The sequence below is a fragment of the Neomonachus schauinslandi genome, chromosome 2, assembly GCF_002201575.2.
Source record: "Neomonachus schauinslandi chromosome 2, ASM220157v2, whole genome shotgun sequence".
NCBI classification, from domain to species: Eukaryota; Metazoa; Chordata; class Mammalia; order Carnivora; family Phocidae; genus Neomonachus; species Neomonachus schauinslandi.
Genome location: NC_058404.1, coordinates 170,096,799 through 170,122,891, shown reverse-complemented (window position 1 = coordinate 170,122,891; position 26,093 = coordinate 170,096,799). Strand labels below are relative to the sequence as shown.

Below are 26,093 nucleotides of genomic sequence, written 5' to 3'. Positions count from 1 at the left end.
GCGGTCTGACCCCCATTTCCGAGCCTCTCCTTTCTTCCCACCTTGTTCCCATTGATCTAAATTCTTTTCAGGTCCTAAATATGTCATGTGCTGTTTCATCTCTTTGGATATACTGTTTATTTTGTCGGGAATACCATAATTTACTTCCTGCTGCTTCCCATCCCTCTTCCTCTGACTCTTACTCATTCTTACAAGTTACTTCCTGCGTAAGTGCCACTGACCTGGCTTCTCTTCACTTCTGCAACCGTTGCATTTAACACAATGATTGTTTTAACACAATGTCTTGTCTCCTTCATAGATGCTAATCCCCCCAAGGACAGGAACCAGGTCTATGGTCTTCACCACCATATCCCCATTGATTTTAGTCAGGAAACCCCATGTCCATTAGTCTCATTCCACATCTCACCCACCCTCAGTTCCTGGCAACTGCTAATCTACTTTCTGTCTCCATGGAATTCATCCCCCTCAGCAAGTTGATGGTGAGAATTATCAGCCTGGACCTACTAACTTTTAAAATAAGAATATTAAGTTAGTGATTCACGGCAAATTATTAAACCCTCTTGTGCCTTATTTTCCTTAACTTTGAAAGGATGCCTACTCATTCAAGAACAAAGCCCATAGGGTGATCGGCAGTGTTTAATAGACTGCCAATACATCACTTGACTTCCTATAAAATTTTGTATTCCTCAATTTCTTATCTCTTGTTTTGGTCAATTCACAGAATTTTCTTTTTTCTTTTTTTTTTTTTAAAGATTTTATTTATTTATTTGAGAGAGAGAATGAGAGAGAGAGAGAGAGCACATGAGAGGGGGGAGGGTCAGAGGGAGAAGCAGACCCCCTGCTGAGCAAGGAGCCCGATGCGGGACTCGATCCCAGGACTCCAGGATCATGACCTGAGCCAAAGGCAGTCGCTTAACCAACTGAGCCACCCAGGCGCCCAATTCACAGAATTTTCAATTTTGTGAGTGTTGGTTTCTGTTGCTAGAAGCAAAGCTTCTCATTATGCTTTGAAGACCCTCCCATTCTGCCATGGCTGGCTCCTCAGATCCCTGCTTGTGCTTAGTGTCCTCTCTGCTCTCTAAACAGGAGTTTCTTCCAATCTGATCCCAAGGAATTTGGGTTAACATTTTAAAACTTGTCTTACATACAATGTTGTATCGCTCTCATTCAAATCCGATCTTTCAATTAAGACTTTTTTAGGTTTTTAGTTTTTATTTTCAGAAATACGTAATGAAAAATAATAGTGAAAAAATTATAGATATAAAAAATAATAATAGATATCATTTTAAGGGAAAAATACATCTACCATCTCCAAGAACCCCATGGCTCCTTGTGAATTGTAACTGAAGAGAAAGGCTGATTCATCCATCTGTTCCCCAAGGATCATATATAACATTAATCGAAGACTATGACATACCAGGAACAATGCTAACACCTTTATTTACATTACTTTATTTAAACTCAGGGCAACCCAACAAAATAGGAAATATTGCTACCGCCCTTTTACAGGTAAGCAAACTAAAACTGAGAGATTAAATGACTCACCCAAGGTCAGACAGCCAGTAGCTGAAGATGAGGACCTTGGTTGGTCTCTGACCAACTATTAAGATGATTATCCCTCTTATTTCCTTCTCTACACAATGCTAGATGCACATAGCTAAATTGTGTCTTATTTTCATTTTTGTAATAATTTCAATTACTGGGATTTAGATGCCTGGCACATAGTAGGTACTTACTAAATATCCATGGAATGAATTGATGTGTTTTCTCCTTTTTGGAACTCTAGGGTACTTACTTCCTAAAGTCAGGACCTGCAAAATAGAAGAGTCCTAGGGAACATTCAGCATGTTAACAAAAAAATTAATCAGAAATTTTCCTGTCTTGAGAGTAAGAAGTGCAAACATAATAACAAATCTCCTTTGTATATGACATTAAATTCAGTAACTTTTTCATAGCATTTGTTTAATCTTTATCAGCAGATATTCCATTTCCAACAGGTAAGAGAAGTTTGGATAAGCTTACACAGTATCTTATATTTTCAGAAAAATAGCTAAATTTAAGATGTTCTGTTCAAATGAAGTAGAAAGAAATAATGAGCAAGCTTAGAACTATTTCCTTATTCAGTAGCTGATATTGGAATGTTTATTTGAAGCAAAGTAATGTCAAGGTATCAGTTCATCAGACCTCCTGAATACCTTTCCTCTACATAAATTTCAATTTGAAAGAATTTTAACAACAGTATAAACCGCATGCCCAGAGAAATGGAACAGACAGCAGAACAGAACAAAGAGGCAAAGATCAAGCACGTTTGCCAAACAGTAGGTCCCTGTGTTTGAAACAAGGTGAGGGCTTTGCAGCAATTTCATCTGAGAAGTTTTCTGTAAATGAGAGTTTGAAGTCCAAAGCACAAAACTCATTTTAGAGATGAAGTCACTGTTAAATTACTGGGGTTAAATGTATCACAGTTACGGATTCTCTATAATTAACATTGCTTATTTTCCAGAATCATACTTTATATTAATTCTCTATTAAATTCAAGTTGCTGAGAAAAAAAATTGACAATGATAAAAAGAAAAGTACATTCTCCTAAAGGAGAGTTGTTGTTGTTGTTTTTTAATTAGTTAAAAACTAGAGTTGGGGAGATTTTGCACAGAAATTGAAATATAAGTTATTTTTAGTTTTTAATAAAATGTGGAAGATTGGCTGTGGGGCACTGGTGGCTCCTGAAATATTTATTTCATGTGTCAAATACCCTTTCAGTAACTGTACCTTTCGTGATCAAAAGAAAGCCTCTTCCAGCAACTACAGGTGAGAACATTTTGACGTGGCACATATACAAAAATCACATGAGGCATTGCAATTGTTTTTTGGAGAGAGTGGTGCCCAATCTTTTCTCACTCTCATTCTGGTTGAAATTTAAAATGTTTTGTTATCAGAAGGTTTTTCCACTTGAGATTGAGAGCAGGTTGACAAGGCTGTGGAAGCAAGCCCGCCCTGCTAGGGGATGATCACTCTGTGTTTTCTTGCATCATGAAAGTTGGTGAGCGTGTCTTTCCTTGGATTCTCTGAAATGCTTTTTGGTGACACTCATTTGTTTTTGGCTTGAAAACATACTGTGGTTGTGCTTTTCAAATTGGGTACCAATGTAAGCTTTGTGATGGCAGAGATTCTCTTGTTATAGCCCCAGTGTCTAGAATACTGTCTAGTATGGTGCTCGATTAATAATTATTGAATAAAAGGGAAGAGGAAGAAGGAGGAGGGAGGGAAAGAGAAGAGGAGGGGGACAAAGAAGAAGAGAAGGAAGTGGAAGGGAAAAGAGTAAGAGGGAAGGTAAGGAGGAAAGTAAAAAAGAAGCAGAAGTAGAAGAACTAGTAGGGGAAAGGGAATGAATGATACTACATCACAAAGAATATATATATGGTGGAGGATGTAAAGCTAAAGGACAAACATAGAGATATTTGGGGAGGATCAACTGTACAAAGAAGTGAGATGGGGAGAATATTATATTAAAATAAATATAGATAGATATGTGACAGAGGAAGATGCAAATTTTGCATTAGGCAATAAACGTATTCCCTGCCTTCATAGACTCATAGAATCTCAAGTCGGGAAGGGATCAAAGAAGTCGTTTTGTCACATCAGCCATATCTGATGCTTTACTCTAGGGTTGGCCAATTTTTTCTGAAGAGGATAAGAAATTTTAGGCTTTGAAGGGCATAGTCTCTATCACAACTGCTCCAGTATGTCATTTTAGCAGGAATGGACCATACACATACACAATATGTTTTAAAAAAATGTGTATGGGGCACCTGGGTGGATCAGTCATTAAGCATCTGCCTTCGGCTTGGGTCATGCTTGGGTCCTGCTCAGCAGGAAGCCTGCTTCTCCCTCTCCCACACCCCCCTGCTTGTGTTCCCTCTCTCGCTGTGTCTCTCTCTGTCAGATAAATAAATAAAATCTTTACAAAAAAAAAAATGTGCATGGCTGCGTGCCAATAAAATTTTATTTTAAAAAACAGGTGGTGGGACAAATTTGGCCTGTAAGCTGTAGTTGTTGACCATACCTGCATATATTCTACAATATTCAGACAATGCTTATAACCTCTGTCTATATCAGCGTGACAGGGAACACAATTTCTTTTCGGGGAAAAACTATTCCATTTTTGTATAACTGTGGCTATAGAAAGACATTCTTTATATTGAGTAAAAAAAAAATCTGCTTTGGTGTTATTATGGACTGAATGTTTGTTTCTCCCCAGAAATTGTATATTGAAGTCTAATCTCCAGTGTGATGGTATTTGGAGGAGAGACCATCTGGAGAGACCTAGGTCATGAGGGTGGAGCCCTCATGAATGGAATTAGCGCCTGTGTAAGAAGAGGACAGGGAGGGTGCCTGGGTGGCTCAGTTGGTTGAGCGACTGCCTTTGGCTCAGGTCATGATCCTGGAGTCCCAGGATCGAGTCCCGCATCCGGCTCCCTGCTCCGCGGGGAGTCTGCTTCTCCCTCTGACCCTCCCCCCTCTCATGTGCTCTCTCTCTCTTTCAAGCTTACTGTTACACAAGCAATCAGCAGTCTGCAACCCAGATGAGGGCTTTCACCGGAACCAGACCATGCTGGGCCTTCCAGCCTCCAGACTGTGGGAAGGAAATTTCTAAGCCACCCAGTCCATGGCACTTTGTTAGAGCCGCCTGAACTAAGAAATACTATCTTCGTGTTTGTTTGTTTGTTGTTGTTTAAGACACTCTAACCTCATGATTTAGTACATGATGCTTTTTTTTTTTTTTCCTGACAGCTTCTGCTTCTAGTCAATATGAGTAACAAGGATCTGATTTACTCTCCCACCTGAAACAACTAAAAAACTGAACAAAATGTAGGAGACAGGAGTATTCAAGATACTGACACTCGGGAACCAAGGACAGTGATCTCTGAGACATGGGAAACAAGATAAGACTCCAGTTGCCTCCAGCTTACTGCCTAGAGTAAATTTCAGGAACTCCACAAACTGGGAGCCCAAGTGGAGCCCGGCCATCTCTCTGAGTTGAGGAGATGGAGTTGCAAGTCCAAGGGAGCCAAGGTCAACAGCATGCATACAGCAGAGCAGAGGATCAGAGAGACAAATCTGGAGATGTGCAGAGGGGCCCCTTTAATATTCAGCTGCGTGCTGCTCAGTGAATGTGTGTGAGGAGGTCACACAAGGCCAGGGAAAGAACCACCTGAAAAGATTATAGGAAAGAGTAAACAGTTCTTGGAACTCACCAAAGGCCAAGAGATAGTCCCTGCTTCTAACAGCCAGAGTGGAAAACTTCAGAATTCACAGATACTCTTTAGAATACTAAGACTCACTTGCCTCAGTAATGGGGGGGAATTATTCCTAGGCCAAATGCTCTTTTGGTCCTGGATAAATGAACTTTAAAGTTAGATCTGAGGGGCACCTGGGTGGCTCAGTTGGTTAAGTGCCTGCCTTCAGCTCAGGTCATGATCTCAGGGCCCTGGGATTGAGCCCCGCATGGCATCGGACTACCTGCTCAGCAGGGAGCCTGCTTCTCTCTCTCCCTCTTCTGCTCCCCCCTGCTTGTGCTCTCTCTCTCTCAAATGAGTAAGTAAATTCTTAAAAAAAAAAAAAGTTAGATCTGAAGGGATCTGTTTTCAATATGATTCTCCCTCTACATACACACCTATGATAAAATTTAATTTATAAATTAAGCACAGTAAGAGATTAACAACAACAATAATAAAACAGGACAATTATAAAAATGTACTGTAATAAAAGTTATTTGAATGTGGTCTCTTTTTCAAAATATCTTATTGAACTACTCACCTTTCTTGTGATGACGTGAGATGATAAAATGCCTACGTGATGGGATAAAGCAAGATGAGTGACTTAGGCACTATGATGTAGTAGTAGGCTACTATTGACCTTCTGACAATATATCAGGAGCGTCATCTGCTTCTGGACCTTGGTTGACAGAAAGAGAAACAATGGAAAAGGGGAGAGTACTGTAAATAGATGGTGAGATACCCAGCCATAGATTGTCCTTGCATTCTGACAGCATTCAATCCAGAATGAACCCTGCTTCCTTGGGCCCTACCACAAATCACCCAACCACAGCCCCAATCCTATAATAGGTCCTTTCTAACACCCTCTTAAGGAGAGGCCCTTCTTCCCACGGTGTGCATTCTCCCTCACTGCAACGAGTGATAAATCCAGCTCCTTCAACTGTTGATGTGTTCTTGGTGGCTTTTGCTGGAGGGCTTTGCCAATTCACATATATTTAATGTAATCTTCATAACAAGAGCATAAGGCTGAATTTATAGATGATCTTAAGGCTTTTAGAGGTTAATTTAATTCAGAATTACAGGCAGAAAGAGGCAAATCAGGGATTTGAACACAGGCTCTTTGAATATTCCTTTACCTTGAATGACAGAAGACAGGGAGCAAGATAAAAAAGAAAATAAAGATGTTCAAAAAGAGACAAAAGATTTTTTTTTTCCTCATGCTATTTAGCTGTCACTTTCATGGAGCAACATCTCCATCTTGTGATATTTTATAATGCAGGTTTTTAATTAATTGGATTTTACAACTATAGTCAATGATTCAAATGCAACCAAGATTTAAGAGAATACATTTTGCTACCATTTGCTCCATAGGCAAAATAAAATTAAGCCATTCGATTAAAAACCACAACTAATGAGATAAGAAATGTTTTTCATTGTCATCTGTGGTACTTTTTTTTTTTTTTCCTGCAAGATGACCCCATTATATGCTTTCATTTCAAAATAATGTCCTTTAGATGGCTGAAGATCACACAGAGTAGATTGGTTACCTCTACATGAAGAAACTTTTGGGTTACTGAGGGATTAGGGTGGCAAACTTTCCCTGAATATTCTTTTGTATTTTGTATTAAATTTAAAACCATGTAAATATATCACCAGTTCAAAACATAACTTAAAAATTTTAAAGGTCAAAAATAAGATATACAGATATATCCCTTTACTTTTTTAAAGATAAGTAGTATCTGCAACTAAGGTACTGCAGAAAATAAAATGAATTATCTGGCTTTTCATTCATTAGTTGTAACTCAGATTCCTTAAATATGAGAATGTAGCAGCAGGAAAGAAATAAACTAGGAAGAAGACCTCAATTAAAAAATGATAAGGAGAGGCACCTGGGTGGCTCAGTCAGATAAGCATCTGACTCTTGGTCTCAGCTCAGGTCTTGATCTCAGGATTGTAAGTTCAAGCCTCATGTTGGGGTCCACTCTGGAAAAAAATGATAAGGACACAGATAGAAGAGGGGAAGAGAAACAGTTCATGCTGGAGCATGTGAGTATAGTAATGAGTATATTCCTAAATAATTATACTATCTGAATTTTAAGAAAACCTTTTCTAAGTCACTTTAAAGAGTATAATTGAAATTTTAAGACAAAATAGCATTGGCATATGGAGCAAGTATTGTACTGACATACTTATGCTAAAATTTATTTGTTGGGGGGCACCTGGGTGGCTCAGTTGGTTAAGCATCCGACTCTTGATTTCAGCTAGGATCATGATCTCAGGGTCTGAGATCAAACCTCAAGTCAGGCTCTGTGCTCAGTGGGGAGTCTGCTAGAGATTCTTTCTCTCCCTCTCCCTCTGCCCTCCCCCTAGCTAGCACTCTCTCTCTCTCTAAAACAAACAAATAAATCTTTTTAAAAAATTATTTAACTAAACATCCTATATATTATCTGGCAACCCTAACCGTGCATCCATTAAAAAAAAAATGATAGACAACTCACCAATTTACCAGCAGATGGCTCCCTGAATCTAGTTTAGAATAAGATAGTATACTCAAACCTAGTGAGGAGTCCTTATTGTCTCAGTTTTTGTTGTTTTGAGTGTTTGATTGTCTGGTGTGATTGTGGGGGAGTGGGAAGTTTTTATTAGTTATATAAAAGCATAAAATAACCTTTTTCACCATTTCATATGACTCTTCATGATCCTTAACTTTAGAATATGAAAAGGAAATAATAATTTAATTTTTAATATTTGTTTCTTTTATATTTGCTCAAGCATTTAAATGCTAAAGCAATATGTATAATTTCAGTGTAAAGTGACTCTGACATTTCACAAAGGAATTCCATGCCTATTAGATTATGTATTCTGAGCATTAGGTCAGGGATCTCCATATAAAACACAACTTTACCTCTTTGATGCAATCTGATTTGCTATGATATTCTAACATTGAGACATGTGTTTTGTTTTGACCCAAAACACACATCCAGAACTCCCAATGAAATAATTGATTCAACAGAATTTTTAGACCTGCCACAATTTTACTAACCCTTTGCCAATGCCAAAATATCTTGATGTGTTCAAGTCTAAGACTTATTTTCTAAGAAAAAGTATTCTAGAATTTTTGTCTTAAAGTCTATTTTGTCTGATAATACTATAGCCACTCAAGCTGTCTTTTGGTTCTAATTTTTTGCCTGGCTATAGTTTTCCATCCTTTCACTTTCAACCTATTTGTGTCTTTGAATCTAAAATATGTCTCTTGCAGCCAGCATGTAGTTGGATTTTTAAATCCATTCTACTATAGTTGGATTTTTAAATCCATTCTACTAACCTCTGCTTTTTAGTTGAGTATTTAATCCATTTACATTTAATGCAATTGCAGATTAGGTAGGATTTATATTTACCATTTTTCTCTTTTTTTTGTATGTCTTATGCCTTTGTCCTTTTATTCTTCCATTTCTGCCTTCTTTTGCTAAAATAAACTTTTGAATAGAAATTTTAAGTAGACATTGGTAAATAAATATTAAAATCGATATTTAAATATCTTTCCCCTATTGACTGCCAATCTTTCTCAGTCTTTTCTCCACTCGCTTTTTTCTTAGTAAATAAATCATAGACTTCAACATATCAAGAAACAAATATAAAAAACAAAGAGAGTTGCCTGGGGTTATGCAACTAATTCATGACAACATTAGGACTAAAAAACGGGTCTTCTGATTCTATCTAGTTTCAAAGTTCCCACTACCACTGTGCCATGTAAGTGGACTGAGTTCATCAGTGACACAAGATCCTTCTAATGTCTTTCTTGCCAGTTTTGGAATTTCTTGTATTTTCTCGCTCTTGTATCAGAGGAAGCATTTTTTCTCTAACTTTTGAATTCAAATCTCTTAACAGTGTTTTTCCAACTGCAGAGCCAGCACCATCAAAGGTACGGGAGATGATATGAAGTGATATGCTGAATTAGTATTGAATAACAAATACATTTTGAGAAAGCTGCTTTATCCAAGGCTCTTTGGATCCTTCTGACAAGGAGAAAGTCTAATTTTTGTATTGGTATTTAAAACATCTCTAACATTGCTCATCTTCCTTTTTAACTTAGAGCAGTCAACATTAAGCCTGGAGACTTGGTACACTGTTTCTAGCTAGAATTTAATAGTATTATTTTGCTTTTGTTGTGGTTATTTTCATTTATGGCAAATGATGCTGATTTTCCATTTATAGTTTTCTATTTATGTAAAACTGTGATCCTGATTTAAAATAAAATATTGAGTAAATAGTATATATGGTAATATATGGATATGGAAAAATAATCCACAAAGGTGGTGCTTGAATGACCAACTCTGGGAAACTACTATGTTGGTTCCATCTATTACAATGGTTGTCTATTGTAACCTCTTTACTCCTGGGCCACAAAAGATAGCCAAGGCTGGGACAGTAAACCTCTTGAACCTCTTTCCCTGTTGCATCTCAGGTCACTCAAACTCCTCCTTTGTAGCTGTTGTCATATTTGACTTCTAAATTTCAGAGTGTTGTTTCTGAAGATGCTGTTTATGAATTGCTAAGGTCTGGACTTTTGTTCCTCTCCACTTGCCTCACCCTTCAGGACTCCGCTCCATCCCAGTTGTCTGCTGCTTCCAAACTAAGATTTTTTTCCCCTCCTCTGCAAGTGGTTATAGCTCTTTTGGTTAATCTTTGATTGGCTTGTGTTAAAGAATACACAATCATATTTTGATTTTCCCAAAGGGATCTTTGCATTATCATCTTACCATTTCCTTTTCAAGTGTGGGTTTGGGACAAGTTTCCACAGAGACTGGGCAAGAGGACACTTGAGTAATGCTACCCTCTCTGATATGCAAAGTATTCCTTCACACCAACTCTCACCCAGCATCAGAGGATGATGTTCGCCCACCTCAGAGTGAGTTTCCTGCCTTCTTGGGCATCTACCACCCTCTTCTCCTCTGGGATGGAATATTTCAGTACCTGATCATCAGTCTTCAGATGCAGCTTACCCATGAGGCCCTGTGGATCCTCAGACAAACAGGGCTCCTGATACCTGCCTTAGTGCCCCAGAATTCCTAGTTAGAAATAGCTTAGGTCCACAATAGCTTAGGTTCACTAGGTAACTTTATAAAATATAAAAGAATAAGGAAAAGAATTGTTGCAAAGAAAATAGACTATTAGACTATTATTTCTAAATGGCAATAATTATCAGTTGAGCCTTGATGTTTAAAAACACAAGTTAAAATTCTTTATGTTTCATCTGCTTTTTACATTTCTATAATAAGCTTCAGTGGAACTGAGCCCAGTTTATATGCCCAGATTTTTGAAGCAATGAGAATATGTATTTTGAATACCTACTTTGCTAATATATACTGGCTACTCTGAGTCAAATGTAAGGAATGTTAATTTACAAATATTTCAAATACTCTACCCCCTGGGGAAAGAAAAAATCATTCCTTTAAGTTCTTTTGGTAGAAAGCTCCAGGTAACTAACTTTTAATTTTCTACACTCTCTCTGATTTAATGTTCTGATCATATTACAGAGAGTGACTTAAACAAAGACCACATTTTTTACTGCCCTGCTTTCACAACAGTTGAATCCACACACCTATCTCTATGGCGACTTTTGTACTGTGTTCCCTGAGATTTAAGTCCACAATGAGACCATTAACCAGAAGTGAGAGGTAAGGAGGATTATACACATGATTAGAGTAAATAGTAACCATGAATTCACTCACCCACAACTGTTTGCTTAAGCTTTCCTTTGGGGATAGAGGCTCTCATTAAATCTCATGTTCAATACAGTGAATTGTCACTTACACTGATGTATCACGGAAAAATAAAAAAGCTCCTCAAATTATATTTTGAAAGACAATAGTATTTTAAAGTTTATAGCTAGCCATTGGCTCACATTTTCAGCAGATTGTACTGTGTACCGTGTGATGCATAATAAAATGTATCATGACCCCTAAGGCATCTTCATATTTGTAATCTTCTGTGCATGTGTGTGTGTGTGAAAGACAGTGATATTTTACTAATATCTGGGAATAAAATGATTTTACATATAATAAAAATAAAAAGAGAATAAAACTATTTAAGAGTGTGTGTTTTATGGGCTACATCATAGCAAGATGGCAGAAGGAGGGGGAATACAGTATGTTCACAAATATTTATAATAAAAATTGAAGGGTGCCAAAGTACATGTATATCTATTCATTAATTTCTTGAGGGTAAGGTGCCTGATCGTTCCCATACATTTCATCTTTACGTCCAGGGCTGAGCATAGTGCCAGATACATGGTAAGAATTTAATATTTCTTTGTTAAATTTATGGATGGAATGCATGCGTGCATGTAGAAAATGTTATGGGAGATAGAAGAGGCAACACTTGACATTCTGGGAAAAATGAAAGTGAGTGGATTAGTGGATGAAGGGGTGGTAGACAGAGGTTTGTAGCAGAGACTGCTAATTGTTCCCCAGTATCCATTCTCCCCTTCTTCCATAGCAATAGTTCCCTTGATTTCTAGCTGGGTACATATGCCAACCCTCTTTGCTGCTAGGTATGCCATGTGACTAAGTTCTGGCCAAGTGATGTGTGCACTTTTCAGGTTATGTCCTTGAAAGGAATGGGCACGCCCCTTTCCTCTTAATTTCCCCAACCCCTGGCTGGCAATGGACCTGGGGGTAAGCCACCCTGGACTAAGTTGACAGGGCAAAGCCCTTACATGCTGCATAAAATAGGAGTGTGGGTCCCTGACGACTTTGTGGAGGAGAGCCCTTGTGCCAACAGGACAGAAGGCAACGGTTATTTTGAGTCTCTGTCACAGTGGCTAAATTTATATCCTAATACAAGCATCAGGAAGGATTTATAGAGTTAATGTTTGCACTGAGTTTCAAAGATTGAGTAGGAGTTCACCAGGTGGACTCAAAATTTAAAGTAGCCAGGGCGCCTGGGTGGCTCAGTTGCTTAAGCGACTGCCTTCTGCTCAGGTCAGGACCCTGGAGTCCCGGGATCAAGTCCCACATCTGGCTCCCTGCTCAGCGGGGAGTCTGCTTTTCCCTCTGACTCTCCCCCCTCTCACGCTATCATTATCTCTCAATAAATAAATAAAAATATTTTAAAAAATTTAAAGTAGCCATATTAAAACCCTTTGGGGAGGTTTATATTTGTTCCCAGTTCCATGCTATAATTGGGGGATGGAGGGAGACAAATTTGAGCGTTTGTGGGTCCATTTCAACCAAGTCTTTCTTTGGCAATTCCTGGAAAGGAGGGACTGAGTCTTAAGTTGGCAAAGACCTTTACCCAACTTGCCCTGTAGGAATCTGTCTAATGTGATAGCCACTGTTCTAAAGAGTATGGAAATAAAGTAGGCTCGTCTCCACCGCCCCCCCCCCCTTTTTTTCAGTAGCTCTCTACATCCATCCGTTGTAACATTTCCTGCGCCCCTGCTACACGCGACAAGGCGGGTGCTGTCAGCGACACAAAATTCTTGCTTTCCAGGAGACCGCCCGGGACGGGTCGGAAAAGAGGCGGCCACGTGTGCTTCTGGGGAGGTCGACGACCCTCGGGACCGAGCGGTCCCACTGTGCAAGGGGTCTTCGGTTTCAAGGAGGGGCTGGCACAGGCGTCACGGAACTCGGAAGGAAGAGCAGCTAGCCCGGCGGAGAGGCGGCGCCGGCCAAATCCCGCGGGAACAGCCCTCGAACGGCGTCCGGGCCGCTCCCGGTTGCCACGGAGACCCGGGTCCCGGCCGGCCGGCCGACCGCGAGAGGCTGACCCTTGCGGGGCCTGAGCCGCTGGTCCACCGGCGCCGCGCTCCACCCCGCTCCGCCGCCGCGTCCGCCTAGGGCCACTGTGCGTGACCCGGAGAAGCCAGAAGGCGCGCCCTGCTTTCGGGAACCGCCGCGAAGCGAGCGCCGGAGGTCGCGACTCCCCCTGCCTCAAACCAGGCCGGTGGGAGAGGCTGCATTGGAACCGAACTGCCGCCGCCCCGCCGTCCCCGGGCTCCCGAGGGCACTGTTCAGACACCAGCCTCCGGTGCCCCAAGTGCGGCGGCGGCTGCCGCGTCTCCGTCCCCGAAGCCCCGTGAAACATCCGCCCTCCGGGGTAAGGGGGCGCCCGTGGGGCCACAGGCGCGGCTCGTGGGGGGGGGGGGGGCCTGCCCCCAAACGGGCCTCGGGAAAGGTCGCTTGGGAGCCAAGTCCCAACCGCCTCCCCACCCCCTTCCCTCCTGAGTGTGTGGACGTTTGGTTGGGTCTTGGCCGGCCCCAAGTATGGGACGCTCGGATCCGCCAGGAGATGCCACCTCTTAGTCTTTAACGCCACAACGAAGTGGGCCACCAAGCGGGTCCCGCATAAATAGTGATTTACCGAGATAACCTTTTCTTTTCACAGAGACGATGCTTACGGTACAAGGAAAACTATTTCCTGGAACATCTGAGTTGTGATTCACCCTTGAGTTACCGACCACAGTCAAAGGGCAAACATGCTTCATGCCACAAGTGAACTACAGTTTTCGAACGAAAAAAATACGGAGGTTATCTCCCAACTCGCTTCCCTGGCGCCATCAGGTGACGCATCACCCAGCGAAAAAAATTCACCTGGTTTACCCGAAAAAACGGGCTATCCGGACTCCGTTTACGTTATGGCCGCAAACATTTTTCGGGGCATTCGAATCGAAAAGTCACCAGAGCAAGTCTTAATAAAGTATGGGAATGAACCCTTGCGGTCCTTGCCCGAGTCTGAGGATGAAGCCCTTCAGCGGTCGTCCTATGAGCTGGCTTTCAGTGCCCTGAAGTGTGAGTAGTACCAGCCTTAAAGATCAGCACTAAAAGAAAATAAGGAGAGAATTTGGGGAGTGCAATCCCACCCCCCACGCCCCCGCCGCCGCCGCCGCCCCTTCCTGGCACCAGGTTTTGTTTTTACGCATAAGCCTATCTTTGGTCAGTTGCAAATGTCAAGGAATCAGGAGAGTTCCAGTAAACTAAGTTCTTCAGGCCAGAACTGTTTTTTTCAGGGCAGATCTGCCTAGGCCTAGCTCCCTGCCTGGCCGTAGATAGATGTAATGCACAGTCATGAAATTGAAGGAAACAATTCCACTCACAGGAAGAATTAAGAATCCACTGAAGTATCCCAAGTACAGGTTCCCTCTCCTTGGGTTATCTCTTTGCATTTTCTGTGTTGACATCTTGTATATCAGTGTATGAACTTTCACAAATATAAAAACCAGTAAGAGGGTAGGGGAGAGGAACAGAGATGGAATAAGAAAAAAAGGTGTAATATATTCAAAATGAATATCAAAATTAAATCAACGCCAATTAAGGTGATCCCATTCGTAACCAGTAGCCTTAATTTTAGGAGCTCATAAATTTATTCCTCCAAACTTCTGTAGAATATCCCTTTCTAATTTGCCTCCAGGGTTTAAGATGCAATGTTTTAGACCCCCTCAGTGGTGGTTAACTTTATCAGCTTCTGAGTATGGAGCTAACTCTAGGACAGAACCAGATACTGTGAGAGCAAGCAGTCAAAGGGTCTGGAGGTGTTTGTTTTTGTACTAGCTATGAACTTTATTGGTTTGTAAACTGACTGAATATAGTTCCAAAAAAGAAGTTCCAGAAATACTTAGAGTATTAGCCGCATGGCTGAAATGATAGCATGTGCCCTTCCTAAAGAGACAACTTGAAAGGGCACAGTAATTTTCATGTATTTCCTAAGTAATAGTACTTCCTGAGCCTTCTACATCCTTGCACATAGGCAGTTAACAATTGCTCAGTTGAACTAAAATGATCCATTAATTACTTAGACGTGAATATATATATTTTGGTAGTTTGCAGACATGATGCAACTCAACTCTGAAGCCAGGAATTTGTCAACATAGAGAAAAATTTGATGTTAAGAGGCAACTTCTCGGGGCCCCTGGGTGGCTCAGTTGTTAAGCATCTGCCTTCAGCTCAGGTCATGATCCCAGAGTCCTGGGATCAAGCCCCGCATCGGGCTCCCTGCTCTGTGGGAAGCCTGCTTCTCCCTCTCCCACTCCCCCTGCTTGTGTTCCCTCTCTCACTGTGTCTCTCTCTGTCAAATAAATAAAATTAAAAAAAGAAAAAAAAGAGGCAACTTCTCTTTAGTTTTCATTTGTTTTCTCCTGCTTGAGGTTTTTTTTTTACTTTTTAAATCTGTCTTAACCATTTTTTCTTTTCCAGTGTAATGTTTCAGATTGTTTCATCCATTCCTTCCACCTGCTTTAATGTTTAAAATTAGTTTTAAAGACCAAGTAGTTTTAAAGACAAGCTGTTGCACTTTAAATAATGAGCCAAATGAACATTTTTACATTTTCTCCTTGCAACAATGAAAGGCAGACTGGGCATCTATGTTAATTAGTTGGTATTTAATGTTAATGCCAAAATTCTATTATAGACTGTTTTCCTAATGGAATAGTGAATCCTACCTTTAGAAATCAATACTAAAAACCTGAAATTATTCTATATAAGGTTAACACATTAATTAGATGCTCATGCTATAGTGATATGTGTCCTAGATTATCTTTTTCTTTCTCTCGGTCTTTATTTCCGTTTTATGAAAGGGCCTTGTGACTATTTGATATTTTTTAATGACCCAGAAAATCCTATTCTGATAAAGTATTGTCATAGGACTTTACAAACCTGCTTTTGCTTGAAATGTTCATTTTTAAAATTCTAATTCTAATATGAGTTCAAATACTAAAATGTCTTTCATTGTTTACTTGGTACAAATATTATATTCTTATAATAATAATAATATATTGCTTAACTTATCTGAATAATTTCTGAATGTTCAAATAGAATAAAACCAGAATTTCTAAATGCATTAAGTTTCTAAGATAATTAAGAGCCTGATATTTTGCTTTAAAATGTGGAATGCCCTGTGCATTTCGCTTTTATCGTCTGTATTATCAGTGTTCTACCAATACTTTCACATGATATTTTATAAACTCATATTTGGCTTATACAGTATAGGTTCAGGGAATCACAGTTAAGAAAATAAAATTCTGGATTTTTTTTTCTGGTTTTGTAGGAGCAATAATGCTGAAAAGGTTAATGTACAAACTAAAGAGAGCTTGGGTAGTGGTCCCCTTTATTGGTGAATTTGTGAATAGGTAATTAGATCATATTACCTTTTTTTTTCTGTGGAAGTACAAGAAGAAAAAAAATGACAGAGAAAAGTCCTTAATTATATAAATGTTAAGTATATTCCTTTGGTTGTGTTGTTTTTCAGTTTTATTGTTTGCTCTTTGTTGATGTCTTTTGTGTATAAGCTCTTTCAAAGCACAGAGTATATTTATCTGATTAACCTTTTAAAGGTTTAAAGGGTTCAGTATGTTTTTTTAAGGTGAAGACAACCACTACTCCTGTTTTACTAAATAGCCCCAAAGTCAATTTTTCTGTTAAAGAAGGTAATGAAGAGTAGCCTATTCCTTTTAAGTTTATTTCTATCAAAGAAGTAGAGTACTAGCAGCCAATTTGTTGTTGTTGTTTTTTTTCAAAGAATCTCTGGATGTTTCAAGGAATTCTAAATATTAAAAAAGAAGAAAATCTGGAAAATGATTTCTTAAGAAATAAAAAAAAGAAATAAACTAATGAACCACAATAAAGAAAAAAGAACACTTGAAGAAAAAGATTTCCCTGAAATTGTTGCTCTTTTTTTTTTTTTTTTAAGATTTTTATTTATTTATTTGAGAGAGAGACACACAGCAAGAGAGGGAACACAAGCATGGGGAGTGGGAGAGGGAGAAGCAGGCTTCCCGCAGAGCAGGGAGCCCGATGTGGGACTCGATCTCAGGACCCTGGGACCATGACCTGAGCTGAAGGCAGACACTTAACGACTGAACCACCCAGGCATCCCCGAAATTGTTGCTCTTATTCCTGGCTTAATTCTTTCTCCAGCCTCTCTAGGTTTATATAGTAGTTGGTGAACTTTTCAGTCCCAGGAACTGACTGTGGCATTAACCTGCTCATTTCAGAATCTTTTAAACCTGTCAGTGAAAAACCTAGGAAATGCTTAATGTATGGTTTGATTATGGCTTGGGAATTAGTAATTATAGATGGGGTGCCCAAGACCACCCTCAGGGTCAGTGATTCACTGGAAAGACTCACAGAACTCAGCAAAGCTATGATACTCATGGTTATAGTTTATTACAGTGGAAGGTTATTTAAAATCAACACCAGAAAAAGGTGCATAGGACAGAGTCCAGGAGGGACCTGGTACAAGTTTCCTATTGTCTTTTTCCAGTGGAGCCCATGGGCACTGCTTAATTCTCTTAGCGACAATGTATGACAACACAAATGAAGTATTGTAGTATGTAGAAGATAGTGTGGAAGTATAGCGAAGCTCACCCAAGACCTGCTGTCCAGGGTGTTTATTGGGATCAGTCATGTAGATAGGAGTGCTCTGGTGGCTGACCTTATTCAATCTCTAGGCCACACTGATACTGTGTTGCCCAATACCCACGTAAACAAGGACACTTTTATCAGGCAAGATATTCCGAAGGCTTATAGAGCTTATCTACTAGGAGCTGGAAGGGCCTACTCTTTCCTACTCTTTCCTCGGAATGTTCAGGGTTTGGCCACCCAGGCCTGCTGAGTTAATTTTTTTTTAAGGTTTTTATTTTATTTACTTATTTATTTATTTGAGAGAGAGCAAGCAAGCATGCGCGTGCCTGTGCATGAATGGGGGAGGGGCAGAGGGAGACTAGCAGACTCCCCGACCAGCATGGAGCCGGACCCAGGGCTAGGGCTGGGTCATGAGATTAGGACCTGAGGCGAAATCAAGAGTCTTGAAGTCTTAACAGTCTGAGCCCCCCAGGTGCCCCGCCTGCTGAGTTAATTCTTGATTGCATAGTGATTCATTAGGAAAATGATCTAGATCAATAACCTCATAAGCTCTGGTTTCATGTAAGAGGTTAAAGCAATTTTCTTGAATGACAATAATAATACCGTGTATTTGTATAGCTCTTTGTAATTCAAAAAACAGTTCATACATTTGATACACCAGTCCTTTGAGATGCAAGATTCTCATTTTGCAGATGAAAAATTGAAGGAAGCTCAAGAAGAGATTAAATGATGTATCTAAGGAACTAGCAGGAAGAAGGTTGAAAAGAGGAAGTATTTCATCTGGTTGAAAAGGGTGATAGAATAGCAACCCCATCCCTAAATCCTAGTTTTTTTATGGTTCCATGTTACTTTAATTGTATAATGATTTTGTATTTGGTGATGCTAGCTTCCTTTCCCTGTTGTTTACATCTTTCAAATATTTCAGAATGTTACTGGATAGTCTTACTAGTTTTGCCAAAAAATACTTAAATTTTGTTTCCCTCCTTCCACACACACACAAACTGCATCTATCTGATTTGACATTCTTGAAGTGAAGATTCTAGAGATCCCTCACATGAAGGAAACTCTATGAAAACATAATAAAAATAAAGAGGGAGAACCTAGAGGAGAGTCAAAAGAAGGAACATCTTCCACCTTTCTTCCAGAATGGGAGGGATGACAAGATGGGCTATGTGAATTTTAGGGGTCCAATAAATAGTACTCCTCCTTTACACTTGATTTTGGAACCCCTGAGAGAGGGAAAAAAAAGGTGTTTGGGGACATGGCTTTAGATCTCCAGGCAAGTGGCTTGCAAATACTTTACTACTGAATTAGAGACTTATCATCCAATCCATGACTCAGCTGAAGTGTAGTCCTCTCTACTGCACGTCCTGCAGACACAAGCAGAGGGAAGGCCCCTCCATGTTGAAAACCTGAGGAGTGGGGATTAAGAGTTCTCTTCAACAGACTAAAGAGAACAGGCGTTAATTAGTGGGGAAAAGGAAATAAGAATTCAAGATATTGTGCCAAACTAGGTAGGATAGGCAAGGTTTACAATCTTCAAGTAAATCCTGACAACTCAAATTAGTCATTGGCAATGTGTTTCATTTTAGCCACTCCGGTTTGTTATTAAGAGGAAGATGAAGAAAGGCAGCATAATGTTGTGGTAAAGAACATGCAGTTTGGTGCCAGACTGTCTGGGTTTGAATCCCTGCTTTGTGTGACTACGAACATCTTACTTAACCGTTCTTTCCCTCATTTCCTAATCTATTAAATAGGGTTAATAATGATACCTAATTCACAGGGTTGTTATGAGGGTTCAAGGAATATATGGAAAGCACTTAGAACAAGGTGTAGCACATAGAAAGCACCAACTAAAGTATACAGTTACTATTAATGTTGATATTACTATGGGAGAATGTTACATACAGTGTAGATACGCAGAGGTAATGCATTCCGCACAGTATCAAAGGCAGCCCAAAGATGCTATCAGTTTAGACCAGAGTCCCCGAAGGAAAAATGCAATGTTGGCAAAAGCATCGTTTTTTCATTCTGCCTCTCCTATTTCTTAGGAGTTAAGCGTCTCCACTGCTCAAAATTCTGTGACCTGTGCAGATCTGCTTCCTTTAAACTCCTTCATTCTTTTTCGTATGATGACTATATTTTCTGTGATAAAAATTGGGACCCATGCTGAAAACCTATGAAGTAGATAGGAATTGGTTTGCAAGTACTGAGGTTGTAAAACTAAAGCTTATTTTCCTTATAAGTGAAATGGGGATATTGCCTTGTATAATGCAGCCATAATTGGTGGCTCAAATACGGATCATGATTTCCAAAGGGATTTCCTATGGAAACTGGAGTCTGTGCTCCCATTAGTCACTTCTTTTTAGTTTTCCCATCTCCCAAATAAAAACAAATGCAGTGTGTGCTGTGCATTTAGTAGGTTGAATGAATTGAAGCTAACTAGCTTAGCTTTCTGCCCAACTGATTAAAACATTTGTTACATGGTGTGTATATAGTTTAAGTAGTTGTAACTGCACCCTGGGGAGTTTTTTCAATGTGTCCACTTGTTTCCACCTAGTACCTTTGCAATTCTCTCTCTGCCTGGAATGCTCTCTCCTCTCAGATCTTGCCATGTCTAACTCCTTGTCATTTGGGTCTTAGATTAAATGTTATTAATGTCTTCACTACTGAGTCCTACCAAATATTTCAGTAAGAAATAATACTGATCTACCACAAACTCTTTGAAAGAACATAGGAAGAGGGAACACTTCCCACTTACTTTACAAAGCCAGTGTAACTCTGATCCCAACATTGGCAAGGCTATTACAAGAAAAGAAAATGACAGACCAATATTCTTCATGAGCGTAAACATAGGACAAAACTCCTAAATAAAATATTAGCAAATTGAATCCAGCAATACATAAAAATGATAAGACATTTAAATTAGATCCTCTTTAGTGTTTTTCAAAGGACATAAAGGTTAGAATTCCTTTATTGTTACTTTAGCTATTCAGATAATGCTCCTTGGACTAGGATTTCATGTGGAACCTGGGTCCTAAGGGTCCAGGATTCATAAAGATGACAAGTATTCATCATATAATTATAATTTGAGTCTTTGTCAAGAATTGAGGTATATTTTAGATAGGAAAGTAAAAGTATTTGGTGGTATTGTCTAAAGTGTATTTTGATTCCAAAGTTTTCATTTTCAGCTTTGTTATTTTCACTAACAGACATTTTCCTTGTCTTGCAGTTCAAGATATTTTGGAAACTATGTTAATAGACAGCTATATCTTCCCAAGTACCACAATAGTAAGTAGACAACTTTTATATAATTAGCTATCTCATGATTGTTATTTAGAAAGTACTAAAAAAGCTTTTAGATTTAAATCAAAACTAGTTTGCTTAATGCTGAGACCTCTTCAAAACACATCCTGAACTCTTTCCTACTTCTAATACTGCCTAGTCCTTTCTTTGTGATGAACATAGCAAAAATTGTCTCTTTTACAACATTTATATTTTTACTGGATTTTCTTTTTTCAATTTGGAAGTCCTTCTCTATCTCCCAATACAACCAGACTATGTAAAAATAGTCATATTTCTGCTCTCTTATGAAAAAATAATGGAATGGAGAATACTGCTATTAGATATTGTTTGTGTACTTTCCTTTATGTGTGTTTCCCCTTGGTAGCCAGATCATTTGAGCAGTCTTATTATTGTGATGCTGTATGATTTCCAAGATAGAAAATTTCAAGCTCGTCTCTTTTCTGATAATGAAGAGCCCATAGCAGAAGTTCAAGAAGTAGAGAACCTTCTTAACAGGTAATTGTTAAAGTGCAAAGGATATTTTATATGAAATAATTATTGGTAAAATTGTATACCATATGATGTGTAGATAAGTGTCAAAAATTTATAGAGGAAAAACATAAAAGTTCATGTTTCTTGAGTTCCTTTACAAACAGTCTTGAACAGGTTAAATATTCTGTTTAAAATCAAGTTGTTTTTGAAAGCTTGAATTGTAAGATCCAGCTTATAAATATGTGAAAAATCATGAAAAATTCCTAATAAAGTTTTAGCACATACGTAAATACAACTTCATTTGAAACAGCTATTATTTATTTACTTAGCTCTGTTTATAGCTCTTTAAAAAAAATCTAACATGTATCAAATGAGAAAATTCCAACAGGAGATAAGAACCCACTACTTTGCCAAATTAAAAACAAACAAACTTCTACGTAGTTAAGAACAAACTAACAAGTTTTAAACTTGTTTTCTTTTTGGCTTAAATCTTGGCAGAAACTTACTATGGGGATAATAATAGTACTTACCTAAAAAGGTGGTTGGGAAAATTAATTAAACTAATGCACGTGAAATGCTTAGCTTAGAACCACACACATAATAAATGGTCAATAAATGTTAAGTGCTACTGTTAGGGCTTTTGTTATCATGTTGTTGAACCTTAATGGAAAGCAGAATATAGCAATAACAACAGTCTTGTAGGAAGATTTTTCCCTAGTGAATAATCTGAAACAGTTATCAGTATGGTATCTGATTTTATATTGTTATGGGAAATTCAAGCAGTTTCACTTAAATTATGAGGCCAGAGGACTAAGGTAATGGAGTAATAATAATAACTTACAGTTATGGAGCACTTAATATGTGTCAATCACTGTTGTAAGGAGCTCTTTAGTAACAACCCTCTGAGGAGGATACTGTTAGCAACCTGTATTTTAACACATGGAAAAACTGAGGTGCACACAGGTTACAGGAACCTCCCTAAGGCTACAGATTCAAGAAGGGAGGGGCCAGAATTCAAATTCAGGAAGGCTGACTCCATCCAGAGTCCTTCTACTTAGGTTAGTGGGGTTGGGCTGAAGTACTCTGCAAGATTAAAGTTAAGACATAGTCATATCTCCTGTCAGATGTAGCCATAAGAAATTGTAAGTTGGAGATGAGCAAAAGCAATCAGAGGTATCTACTCTCTGTGTTAGATAAGTAAGGATGTCACCCCATTTACTGTGTGGGTTTCTGGGCCACCACCTCACTGCCCATCACACTACTGGGCAAACTGCCTTCCAGGACAGGCATCCAAATACATCAGAGAAAAATTGGTGGGGCAATATGCTATGGGGCAGGCTTAGAGTTTCAGCTTTGCTGAGCTTCCCTCAGTTTCTGTTTGACTTAGTCAGGACTCAAGAGACATTGATGCAAGTCCCAGCTTAGTCTCAGTGAGCCTAATGAGAACTAAGGTTAGCCTGAGTCAGCCAGGAAAGCCACTGGGCTCTAACCAAATAAGAAAGACCAGACTATGCTTTCATCATCAGTAGATTTTTAGTTGAATGCTAGCAAGACAGTGAATAGGACAAGCAAGGACCATGGCTCAGGAGGCCAAAGGAGCCAGACGATATTACTGTCTAAGGATTCCTGATTCCCCAGATTTTTCCCTTTCCCCAAATACCATGCTACCTCCTGCCTTAACACATATTGGTTACATTCTTGTCAGTGCCAAGAGTTTTTCCCCTTACAGAAACCAATAAAGGTTTATATAATGCAAATCTTATTCCCAAATTAATCAGTTAACCAATCAGTTAACCAATATGTACTATACTCAATTCATAATATGCTATAGGAGAAATGTATTTTATTTTATTTATTTTTAAAGACTTTATTTATTTGTGAGAGAGAGCATAAGCAGGGGGAGAAGCAGGCTGAGGGAGAAGCAGGCTCCCCGCTGAGCAAGGAGCCCAATGTAGGACTCGATCCCAGGACTCTGAGATCAAGATCCCAGCCGAAGGTAGACACTCAACCAAATGAGCCACCCAGGAGTCCCAGGAGAAATGAATTTTAATCAAGATGTGTTTTAATGTATTTAATCAAAATGTGTTTTAATCAAGAGTCTTAGCTTTCAAGTAATAGAGGCCATCTTCAGTTAGCTTGATCAAAAATGGAAAGTGTTCTTAAAAAGATACTGGGATGTCTCATGCAACTCAAAGACTCAGAAAGGGAATGAAGACAGGAATTGGAAAGATGTTAGGACTTTGTTTATCTCTGCTTTTTAATCTTTTTATCTCAGCTTCTCTCTTAGTATCTGCTCCATTCTCTCTTTCTCTGCATATCTGCCTTCTCTGCTTCTCTAGTCTATATGGAAAAAGCCCTACTCTTGCATCCCAGTTCCTGAGCTTACATGTTACAATTGTGTTTTAGTTTCTTCATTTAGACTAACTTATTTTATCATCTCCATACCCCAATTCTAAATTCTAGGTTACCCAGAAGTTTGATTGGCTCCATGGGGTTTGGGTGCATTCCTTTGGGCCAATCCGTCATAGCCAATAGAGTGGGATTCTGAGCTCAGACAGAATATTGACCTGTAGATCAACCTCTATAGATCTCTGGGGGCTTAGGGCTGGGTGCTGTTGTCCCCAGGGAAGTAGAATCTTTGTAAGCTTGAAGTATACCTTAGTATGTTTCTACTGAGAGGATAAAAACCAATTTTAAGAGGTGAGAGAAGTAGTTATTCGGCAAGAAACTGAATAAGAATGATTTCCTTCATATGAAAATTCTGTTTGATCTTTGTTGTTGTTATCATCTCTATCAGAGATCCTTGTGTTTTATACTCTATGTACCAACTTGTGTCTTGTCCTTTTATTTGTTAATGGCTTTGGAGATACAATATAAGATGATACCTATTACCATTTTGGACATATGCAGGGTCCTTAAGAACTCATTCCTTGTATAAAAATCAATCATGTTTTTATTTTATTATTATTATTATTATTTTAAAGATTTTATTTATTTATTTGACAGAGAGAAACACAGTGAGAGAGGGAACACAAGCAGGGGGAGTGGGAGAGGGAGAAGCAGGCTTCCCGCAGAGCAGGGAGCCTGCTTCTCCCTCTGACCCTCTCCCCTGTCATGCTGTTTCTCTCTCTCTCAAATAAATAAATAAATGAATCTTAAAAAAAAAAAAAAGACTAGAGAGGGAGCAGGAGGGGAAAGAATTAGTAGTCCATCCTTCCAAACCACCCAAAACTATTGCTCCTGAAGTCTTCCACATTACATTACGGCACAAACATTAACCTGGACATCATCCTTGATACTTCTTGCCTCCCCTTTCCTGTGCCCATACCATACCTAATGCTGTAACTTCAACTGGAAAACATGCTTCATCTGTCTACTTTCCATTTCCACTACTACCTTCCAAATCCAAGCCACCAGCTTGCTACACTAGCTTCCTTATTGATCTCCCTGCCTATAACTCATACTTTCCCACAATCTATTCTACATGGCAGGTAGAGCAGTATTTTTAAAATGTAATTCTTTGGTCATAAGAGAGTGTCTTGAATTTGACTTATCCTCCTGCTGTCGCAACTAGAAAACTGGACAAAATATATGAGGCAAAGATTTGGGGCATTAGACAAGATACAGCATAGAAACTGGATCCCTGAGAGAATGAATATAAATGAGGTGAGCATTAGAATAGTCCTGGCTTTATGCCTAGCGGTACTTTCCAAATGCAGTACAGGAAGGGGCGGGGCAGCCCAAGAGGAAAACGGTAGTCTCACTAAGGAAACAGAGATCGGAATTTTGGAAGGCTGAATGATAATTTGTCTTTTCTTCTTTATTCTATTTAAGTGGTAAGGTAATTTATATTGAATGATTTTTAAATGTTAAAACCAATCAGGCACTTTGGGGATTCATTACATTTTTCAGATATGTCTCTTTTCTTGTCTTCCCTAATTCTCTCCATCCCTATAATGTTCCAGTTTCTCATTTGCCAAAATGGTCCCCAAATACTTATTCATGGGTTTTTATATCTCATATTCTTTCCACCTCTTCTTTGGAAACTCTTAGCCTATTTTGCTTAATTAGTGAATATTCTGAAACAGTTGTCAGTATGTCTGATTTTATATTTGTATGAGAAATTCAAGTAATTGACTGAAGATTATCTTTTGGCATTAAGAAAATATTCAATTTAGGCATGCCTGGGTAGCTCAGTTGGTTGGGCGTCCGACTCTTGGGTTCTGCTGGGGTTGTGATCTTGGCATAGTGGGATGGAGCCCCATGTTGGGCTCTGCGCTCAGCACGGAGTCTGCTTGGGATTCTCTCCCTCTGCCACTCCCTTCGCTCACATATATGCACGCCCCTCTCTCTCTCTAAAATAAATAAATAAAATCTTAAAAAAAGAAAATATTCAATTTATGTTTAAAGAACCACATATACACAATATACAAAAATAAATTTGAAATGGATTAAAGACTTGAGTGTTAAGACTGGAAACCATAGAACTCCTAGGAAAAAACATAGGCAGTAAGTCTTTGGCATCAGCAATATTTGTTTGCATGAGTCTCCTCAGGCAAGGGCAACAAAAGCTAAAATAAATAAACAAAAGCTAAAAAAAAAAATGCTTTTACACAGAGAAAGAAATCATCAACAAAACAAAAAGGCAACTTACTGAATGGGAGAAGATATTTGCATATCA

General features: G+C 39.1%; 1 protein-coding gene across 1 annotated transcript in view; it reads left to right on the top strand.

Annotated features, from left to right (window-relative positions):
• Positions 1-13,687: 13,687 nt before the first annotated feature.
• NSUN7 (NOP2/Sun RNA methyltransferase family member 7) overlaps positions 13,688-26,093 on the top strand; it is a 60,244-nt gene continuing 47,838 nt past the window's right edge. The window contains 3 exon segments of the mRNA XM_021701640.1: positions 13,688-14,068; positions 20,868-20,926; positions 21,306-21,436. Coding sequence (XP_021557315.1) covers positions 13,756-14,068; positions 20,868-20,926; positions 21,306-21,436 — 503 coding nt within the window. The 5' untranslated portion in view covers positions 13,688-13,755.